General features: G+C 39.9%; 1 protein-coding gene across 1 annotated transcript in view; it reads right to left on the reverse strand.

The window, feature by feature from the left end:
• The window catches only part of KRI1 (KRI1 homolog), a 95,301-nt gene extending 94,459 nt beyond the window's left edge, over positions 1–842 (reverse strand). The window contains exons 1-2 of the mRNA XM_083354679.1: positions 710–842; positions 535–599 (exon numbers count right to left, since the gene is read on the reverse strand). Coding sequence (XP_083210805.1) covers positions 535–599; positions 710–791 — 147 coding nt within the window. The 5' untranslated portion in view covers positions 792–842. The remainder of the gene's footprint in view (positions 1–534; positions 600–709) is intronic.
• Positions 843–10,328: the final 9,486 nt, after the last annotated feature.

Genomic DNA, 10,328 nt, shown 5'->3' on the forward strand with positions numbered 1-10,328 from the left:
GGAAGAAGGATAGTTTGCCTACTATAGAAGAATGGGTGTTTAAAGTTTCGAATCTTGCAGAAATGTCTAAGATTTCTGCTTACTTGAAAGATCATTCACAGGAAAGATATATTTCAGTTTGGAGGAGATGGATAGATTATATTCAGAATAAATATGGGACTAAAAAGTTCCATTTAGCTTATGAGATTTTAGAGGGATATTGTTATTGATCTTAGTGTTGGTACTTTGTATGTATCTATGTTAAAGGGGAGTTAAAGCACATTATGAATTTGTTTAATTGTATATTATGCATAATTTTTATTTAGAATATGATTATTATAACTATAATCCTGTATTTAGCTCTGGGAAGTGGGAGGGGAGTGGGCGGGTTTGGGGTGGGGGGGATTTGGGGATATATTGTAAAATCTTGTTTTTGTAAAACTCTTTAATTAAAAAAAAAAGGAAACGCAACCCAATTCTCCCGGATTAACAGAAACTAGAGCTTCTTGTCACTCGCTATCTGCCCTTCAAATTGGCGGCGTAACGCCTACCCACCTCTTCTTCGCTAGACGCCGACTCGGAACTCGAGGCTTTTTTTTCTTCCCCATATTTGTCCTGCACTGAGGGAGCGAGAAACGAGGCATTACATGAAGACAGCCCCAAAGGCCGTAACAAATCCCCATAACAAATCCCCCAAAGCCCAAACCCGGCCACTTTGTCCACGACTCACGCCGCTGCAGCTCCTCGCGACGCCGGTACTTTCCATAACGCACAGCAAACGCCGCGTTGACCCGCAACGGCTGCCCGGACATAGCTTTACCACTCAGCCCTCCTGCGCTGAAGCAGGTTCATTTCCGGGCCGCTCAGGACGGAAAGGGTTGGGCTCACCAGCGGAAATAATTGGATATCCTCCCAGTCACCGGGAAGCTATCAATCAGCAAATTGTTCCACGGGAGTGAAGGCGGGGGCCAATAGACTACGCAGAACTTGCCCAATGTAGAATAGGCGGGACGAATGTCCTCACCGTCACTCTTCTCAAGCGAGGCAGAATTCCAAAGTGGGATGGCTTCTTAAAAACGTAAACGCATTATTACTTAAGAGCTTCTAAAACCGAACATATCAAGCATCATTTTAGAGATAGTGATGTATGATTATAAAATGCAAAAGAGTGTTTTTCTTTTTTTAAGTATGTTTTATTATTTTTTAACATAATCGTAATATTCGGTAGACAGTGCGTTCTCTGGGTTTACATTTAACAAACATTCACTAACAATTAAATTCTATAATCCACATGATAACTTTACTTGATTTCCTCGTTTCCCCATAGTGTTCTTTTACCAATATAAAAGTTTTCTAATATTTCTACAAATAATAATCATATCTATATAATATTCCTTTTCTATCTAGTCATTCTGGTTGTCTCATCATATATCCTGTTTACAGTTCTTGTTTACATTTGTTTTTCCCACGATGTTCTAAATATTTTTACTGGTTAAGATTTTCTCAAGAGTTAATTACATTTAAATATTTAAATCTATTTTTTTCTCATGTAAACCAACCCAATACTTTTACTGAGTGTTTTTCTTAAAAAAAAAAAAAGGTGCCGGAACTCAGAGGTGCTGTCACTGGGAGCGATGCCGGTGTCTTGCTACGGCGTTGCTGCCCGTCCTTTGCACCCCCACCCCTGAGGCTTGGAGCCACATGCCGTGGGGATTCCCCTCCCCACAGCCACCATGGGGATTCCCCTCCCTGCAGTTGCCACGCCCCGGCCCGTGCTGAGCCCCCACCCGGAGCTGTTTCGAACCCCAACCCAGAGGTGTGTCCCTCATGGCAGTGGTCTCTGGCGCCAAACAGCTGATGGCCTCCGGCACTGGCACTTACTGCCCCATCACTTCCAAATGCAGTATGTAAGTGAGCGAGCAAGTGGCGTTTGGAAGCGATGGGGCAGTGAGTTAGTGAACGAGCAAATGGCGTTTGGAAGTGACGGGGCAGTGAGTGAGCAAGCAAGAGGCCTTTGAAAGAGATGGAGTGAGTGGGGGAGAGACTGAATGAGATGCCTTTGAAAGAGACGGAGGAGTGAGTGAGAGCAACTGGAGGCTTTTGTGAGCAAAGTGTGAGTGAGTGGGGGGGCTTTTGCAAGCGGGTGAGAGAAAAAGGGAAAAGAAGGGGAAAAGGGAAAAAGAAAAGGCAGACTTCTGACTTCCTCTGTTACAGGAGTAGAAGGAAGCATTAACATTGAACCTCAACTTTTTGCTTTTCTATAATATTATAAACTAGCCATTTCTATCACAATAAATGAATCTAACCAATGAAACCCAAAATACCCCCCCTTTTTTTTAGTCATCAAGTTTTTGACACCTTGTTAAGCACTGGTAATGCTTGAATATTGTCATGTCCTAAAAGTGGTACAATTTCTCAAATGGTTGAAAAGCCCTGATGTAAATGCAGCCTAAATTGTTTATTGCCATCCTATTTGCAAATATCTTACTTACCTAGTTGAGATGGTGTAGTTGGGCAGCAGGGAGGGGTGCAAAGTTCCTGCCTTCGCTGCAGACAACTTGCCTGTGCAACATTGCACAGTGAAAGATTGTGACTAAACAAAATTTTAATGTACAGATAATACCACCAGAAATTTTTTTAGCCTTTTTAATAAATGTTGTTATTGATGTTAAGCTCACCATGGAAAACATCATATATTGTTATGTATATACTAGGTTAATTATTTAAAGACTGAAGTGCAACATAACTAGATTCTAAATAGTCTATTTTTCAAAACACACAACAGTCCAAACAGTAAAAGTAAAGTCCAAATTAAGAATATTTCATTCTTAAGAATTGTTTAATTTAAAGTGGTTTAGTTGTGATAGATGGTTATAGATCCAAAATAGTTTTCAAGAATATTTACAAAAGATGCTATTTTTTTCTAGCATCAGCTAAATTAGACATATTACATTGAGAAAAATGTTTCTCATTTCTTTCCTGTTACCTTTATTGATTTCATTGCAGAGATGTTAACATAGGAAACAGATTATTTTGTTATCTAATTTTACCTTCCAAAAGACAGAAGCAGATGAAAAATGTGAGGTTCTTTCCTGTTGGCTTTTTTGAATTAGCTGTTTTAGATTCTAAAAGTTTAGTTCCTAAAGAAGTAACCTTGTAAATAATTTTACTGTCCTCCTCTAGTGCAGGGTAGGCAACCTTGGCTCTTTTATGACTCAGGGACTTCAACTCCCAGAATTCCTGAGCCAGCATGGCTCAGTTTGGAAACCTCTCTTTCCCCTCAGCGTGGCTGGCTCAGGATTTCTGGGAGTTGAAGTCCACGAGTCATAAAAAAGAGCCAAGATTGCCTATCCCTGCAATAGAGGGAGCTTTTTTTTTTTTTGCAAAAAAAAAGGTGCCGGAACGCCGTTCTGAGCGTTCTATGAGAAAGAAAAGCCCTGCTTTTACCTTTCTTAAGGAATAAATAAAAGTAAAAAGAGAAAGAAAAAGGATAAAATAAAAAGATAGTATGCTACTTAAAATACCTATTTCCTATAAGCTAACACATATTTCCAAAAAAAATTGTTCTTTTTCCCCATAATTGAAAATGTATTTAATCTTCAAATATTCCATTTAATGAGTCTAATCCTCTAGTCCAGGCATGTCAAACTTGTGACGTCACATGATGTTGTGCAACATATCGGGAGAGTTTTGCCATTGCCAGCAATAGGGTGGGTGCGGCTTCCGGATGATGCGTCCAGCCCGCGGGCCGGCAGTTTGACACCCCTGTGTCTAGTCTTTTAGCTCTTAGTCAAAACATTTTTAAATCCCTTTATAATTTTCCTAAAGTCAATCACATTTAGATATCTAAAACATTTCCTTTATATAGGCCATTCCAACTCTTTTATATTACTCATATCCAAAAATAAAATAAAAAGACAGAAAAAGAAAGTACTATGTTACTTGAGGGGCTCTTCCCTCTTAAAGTCAAATTCACATCCAAAAATTTTTTATTTCTTTAACCATTCTCAAATAGGTGTTTCTTTTTTAAATATTCTCTCTGATAGGCCCCATCATCTATTTTCTTAATTTTCACTTTACCCTTTCTTTTGCCGAATGTCTTTCTTAATCAATATATTCTGCTGGGTCAAAGAATCTTTCCATATTCTTATAGGTGTTACTGTAAATATAAAAAGTAAGTCAAGTACAGTATCTTTGTTAGAGGCATTTGCCCTATTTTTGTTGAAAATCTTTTTCCTTCTTTTTCTCTCTGCTTCTCTTGTCATTTTTTGTCTCTCCAGTTCTAGTATTTTTCCTGGCATCTCTGCAGTCCATTTTATCCAGTCTTTTTTCTTATCCTCAAGTTTATTTTGTAGTGTTGAAATATAGGTTGCCTTTTCCAAATCCAGTATTTCTTGTAGGTTTTTTTCCACTTGGATTAAATCATACTTCTTTATTTTGTAGTATTCCGTCTTTTAAGTCCCTGTCTTCGAGTTTGTATTCAATTATCTGTTTTATCTGTTCCTTCTCTGTTGTATTTTCCTGATTTTTTTTGTTGTAAAGTTGAATTGGAGATGAGTTGGTTTATATTTTCAAAGTTATTTGGGATTTCTTTGTGATTTGAAATCATTGCTATTTGAATTAGTTGCAACATATCATATGTCTCCTCTTGAAAAGTATTTTTTCTTGATAAGTTCTTTCTATAAATCTCTGATTTTCCATGATGACCAAGAATCCAAAGCTCTGGAAATAGCTTTGAAGTCAGAGTTAAATAGATACTTATAATCCAGGGAGTTCAAAAAAGTTCTTTTTTTTTGTTTCCTAAAGTTTGTAAGTCTCACTTTATCTGCAGCCCAGATTTTTTTTTTGTCACAGCTGTTCTCTATTAGGTCACAAGTAGAGATTATTTTTTTCCAGATTTTACCAAGTCCTGCATGAAAGCCATAGCTGTCATAATCTTCATCCACCAGTAGATGTCAGCCCTGGTTTATTTTTCAAATTTTGGTCCTCCATAAAATTTAATTCGCCGCTTCCATTAGCAAAAGGGTGGGGCAAAAATCCCCTCCTTCAGTCTTGGAGGTTTTTTGCTTCTTGGGATTTCCCCCCCCCCCTTCCAGGAAAGTTGGTAGGCAGGATAGAGAAAATTGATGTTCTTACCTAGATTCAAGCACGCTGTTTACGATCAGCTTAAAATAGTGCTTTTGACTTTGGTTGCTTACAGCTTGGGCTAGAATCTGAAGTTAGGCTAGCCTTTCTCCTGTTGGTTTCTGGAAGGCTTCTCCTGGACCGATCAGGTTGACTGCCATCCCTCCGAGGTCCACAGGACTTCCTTCCTTCTTTGCTGCCTCTTCAGATGGCCTCTGGCCCATTTAGGGTCCCCTAACAGGAAGAAACTCAGCTGGAGGGCATGGAATCCCATACCCCTTGACTGCTGTGCTGCATGTAGGACCGGAAGTCAATGTTTTACATTTTTCATTTCATCAGTATGTACCTATTTTTTTTCTATACATGTTTGTGAAAGCATAAACAGATGCGCACAAAAATGAAGCTTTGTACGTCTGATAGCCTATTTATGTATAAATCAAATTTATTGGCAGCTAACCTCAATAAACTAAGAAGACGGAAATGAGGTGATGGGTGGCAGGGAGAAAGTGGAACTGCTTAATTCATTGTTTGCATCTGTCTTTATGCAAAAGAAAAAATAGTCCAACTTATCAAAAGCAGCACCATACGTAACAGAATAGGAATGCAAGTCAAAATAGGCAGGAAAAAGGTTGTTGTTGTTAGCTGCGAAGTCATGTCCAACCTATCGCGACCCCATGGACAATGTTCATCCAGGCCTTCCTGTCCTCTACCATCTTCTGGAGTCCATTTAAGCTCACGCCTACTGCTTCAGTGACTCCATCCAGCCACCTCATTCTCTGTTGTCCCCTTCTTCTATTGCCCTCAATCTTTCCCAGCATTAAGCTCTTCTCCAGTGAGTCCTTCCTTCTCATTAGGTGGCCAAAGTATTTGAGTTTCAACTTCAGGATCTGGCCTTCTAAAGAGCAGTCAGGGTTGGAGCATACTAAAAGACTTCTGGGAAACGATCTATAATGAATTAAAGAAAGTGTTGAAAAACACATTTATTAAGAAATCAGAAGCCTTCTTATTGGGTATAGTTGGAAAAGAAATTCCCAAAAAAGATGTTACTCTCTTTCTGTATGCCACAACAGCGGTGAGAATTTTGATAGCCAAGAATTGGAAGACACAAGAAATACCAACTGTGGAAGAATGGCAGATGAAAATGATGGACTATATGGAACTCACCGAGCTGACCAGGAGAATCCGTGACCAGGGAGAAGAGTCGGTGGAAGAAGATTGGAAGAAATTTAAGGACTATTTGAAGAAATATTGTCATATTAATTAGTTTGAAATGGACTTGGAAATGCTTATAGGTTGCAGTTTTAGAGTTTAATGTTTAGTATTAAGGATAATATGAAAGAATGATTGTTAAATGATAAATTAAATATAGATAGATATTAAATATGATTTAATATGAATTTAATATATGAAATATGAAATAGAAATTGCTAATGATGATCTACAATGAAACGCAGATGGGGGGACTTGAGGAAGTCACCTGAAAATGATTAGAAAGATTAAGAATAATGGAAGTTAAGTATTCTTTTTGTATTTTTGTTGATTGTATTGTTTATGTTATGTTTTGTTTTTATATGTATTTTTTGTTTTAATATGTTTTTATAAAAGCAATAAAAAAATTTTAAAAAATAAATAAAGAGCAGTCACGGTTGATTTCCTCTAGGACTGACCGGTTTGATTGCCTTGCAGTCCAGGGGACTCGCAGGAGTCTTCTCCAGCACCATAGTTCAAAGGCCTCAATTCTTTGGCGCTCAGCCTTTCTTATGGTCCAACTTTCACTGCCATACATTGCAACTCGGAAGACCATAGCCTTGACTATACGCACTTTTGTTGACAGGGTGATGTCTCTGCTTTATAGTGGGCTGGCTAGATTTGCCATGACTTTCCTCTCTAGGAGCAAGCGTCTTTTAATTTCTTGGCTGCAGTCCCCGTCTGCGGTGATCTTGGAGCCCAGGAAAATAAAATCTGTCACTACCTCCATTTCTTCCCCATCTATTTGCCAGGAATTGAGGGCCGGATGCCATGATCTTGGTTTTCTTAATGTTTAGTTTCAACCCAACTTTTGCACTGTCCTCCTTCACTCGCAACAAGAAGCTCTTTACTTCTTCTTTTCTTTCTGCCATTAGAGTGGCATCATCTGCATGTCTTAGGTTGTTGATATTTCTCCTGGCAATCTTAATTCCAACTTTTGATTCATCTTTCTCATGATGTGCTCTGCATATAAGTTAAATAGGCAGGGCGACAGTATACAGCGTTGCCGGACTCCTTTCCCAATTTTGAACCAATCAGTGGTTCCGTGTCCAGTTCTCATGGTTGCTTCTTGATCCGCATATAGGTTTCTCAAGAGACAAATAAGGTGGTCTGGTACTCCCATATGTTTAAGAACTTGCCAGTTTGTTATGATCCACACAATCAAAGGCTTTAGCATAGTCAATGAAGCAGAAGTAGATGTTTTTCTGGACCTCCCTAGCTTTCTCCATGATCCAGCGTATGTTGGCAATTTGATCTCTAGTTCCTCTGCCTCTTCGAAATCCTGCCTGTACTTCTGGTAGTTCTCGATCCACATACTGCTGGAATCTAGTTTGTAGGGTTTTAAGCATTACTTTACTAGCATGAGAAATGAGTGCAATGGTGCGATAGTTTGAACATTCTTTGGCACTGCCTTTCTTTGGAATTGGAATGTGGCCACTGTTGAGTTTTCCAAATTTGCTGGCAAATTGAGTGTAGCACTTTTACTGCATCGTCTTTTAAGATTTTGAATAGCTCAGCTGGAATACTGTCACCTCCACTAGCTTTGTTGTTGCTCAGATTTTCTAAGCTTCACTTCACATTCTAGGATGTCTGGCTCGAGGTCAGTGACCAACTCATTGTGATTATCAGGGACATTAAGCTCATTCTTGTATAGTTCTTCTGTGTAATTTTGCCACCTCTTCTTAATCTCTTCTGCCTGTTAGGTCCCTGCCATTTTGGTCCTTTATCATGCCCATTTTTGCATGAAACGTTCCCTTCATCTCTCCAATTTTCTTGAAGAGATCTCTGTTCCTCCCTATTCTATTGTTTTCTTCTATTTCTTTGCACTGTTCATTTAAGAAGGCATTCTTATCTCTTCTAGCTATTCTCTGGAATTCTGCATTCAATTGGGCATATATTTTTCTCCCTTGCCTTTCACTTCCCTCCTTTCCTCAGCTATTTGCAAAGCTTCCTTAGACAGCCATTTTGCTTTCTTGCATTTCTTTTTCTTTGGGATGGTTTTAGTTGCTACCTCTTGTACAATGTTGCGAACCTCTGTCCATAGTTCTTCAGGCATTCTGTCTATCAGATCTAATTCCTTAAATCTATTTGTCACCTCTACTGTATATTCAACAGGGATATGATTTAATTCATACCTGAGTGGCCTAGTGCTTTTCCCTACTTTCTTCAGTTTAAACCTAAACTTTGCAACGAGAAGCTCATGGTCTGAGCCAGTCAGCTCCTGGTCTTGTTTTTACTGACTGTATAGAGCTTCTCCATCTTTGGCTGCAGAGCACATAGTCAATCTGATTTCTGTGTTGACCGTCTGGTGATGTCCATGTGTAGAGCCGTCTCTTGGGTTGTTGGAAAAGAGTGTTTGCTATGACCATCGTATTCTTTTGACAAAATTCTATCAGCCTGTGCCCTGCTTCATTTTGTACTCCAAGGCCAAACTTGCCTGTTATTCCGGTTATCTTTTGGCTTCCTACTTTAGCATTCCAATCCCCCATGATGATAAGGACATCGTTTTTTGGTGCTAGTTCTATAGGGTGCTATAGGGCTTCATAGAACCGGTCAATTTCATCCTCTTCAACACCGGTGGTTGGGGCATGGACATGGACTACTATGATATTGAATGGTTTGCCTTGGATACGAACTGAGATCATTCTGTCATTTTGGGGATTGTGAAAGCTGGACCATAAGAAAGGCTGAGCGCCAAAAAATTGAAGCCTTTGAACTATGGTGCTGGAGAAGACTCCTGCGAGTCCCTTGGACTGCAAGGCGATCAAACCGGTCAGTCCTAGAGGAGATCAACCCTGACTGCTCTTTAGAAGGCCAGATCCGGAAGCTCAAAGTCAAATACTTTGGCCATCTAATGAGAAGGAAGGACTCACTGGAGAAGAGCCTAATGCTGGGAAAGATTGAGGGCAATAGAAGAAGGGGACGACAGAGAATGAGGTAGCTGGATGGAGTCACTGAAGCAGTAGGTTTGAGCTTAAATGGACTCCAGAAGATGGTAGAGAACAGGAAGGCCTGGAGGAATGTTGTCCATAGGGTCGCGATGGGTCGGACACGACTTCGCAGCTAACAACAACAACAACTGCTTTTCCTACTCTTTTATTGACTATGAAGGCTACTCCATTTCTTCTGAGGGATTCTTGCCCACAGTAGTATACCTGGTCATCTGAATTAAATTCACCCATTCCTGTCCATTTTAGTTTGCTGATTCCTAAGATGTTGATGTTCAGTCTTGTCATCTCTTCTATGACCACGTCCAGCTTTCCTTGATTCATGGATCTTACATTCCAGGTTCCTATGGAGAAAAAATCTTTACAGCATTGGACTTTCCTTTCACCATCACATACATCCACAGCTGAGCGTCCTTTCGGCTTTGGCCCAGTCACTTCATTCTTTCTGGTGCTACTAGTACTAGCCCTCTGCTCTTCCCCAGTAGCATATTGGACACCTTCCAACCTTAGGGGTTCATCTTCCAGCGTCATATCTTTTTGCCTTTTGGTACTGTCCATAGGGCTTTCATGTCAAAGATACTGGAGTGGGTTGCCATTTCCTTCTCCAGTGGATCACGTTTTGTCAGAACTCTGTGCTATGATCTGTCCATCTTGGATGGCCCTGCATGACATAGCTCATAGCTTCTTTGAATTATCCAAGCCCTTTCACCACAACAAGGCAGTAATCCATAAAGGGGAGAAAAAAAGGTAAAGAACATCTATTCACTCCAGACCAAATTGCAGGACCAAATGGATTACATCCAGTGGTGGAATTAAAATATGTGAACAACTGGTTCTTTGTGTGGATACTGCTTCCGGAAGTCCATTCTCGGCCTGGTCAACAAAAAATTAGCTACCGGTTCTGCCAAAGTGGTGCAAACTGGCTGAATCCCACCACTGATTACATCCCAGGTTTCGGAAGGAGCTGGCAAATGTGAGCTCAAAACCACTGAATAAAATCTTTCAAAGCTGGAACACCAGGGAACTACC

This window comes from Vipera ursinii (genome assembly GCF_947247035.1).
Source record: "Vipera ursinii genome assembly, chromosome: 2".
Classification (NCBI taxonomy): domain Eukaryota; kingdom Metazoa; phylum Chordata; class Lepidosauria; order Squamata; family Viperidae; genus Vipera; species Vipera ursinii.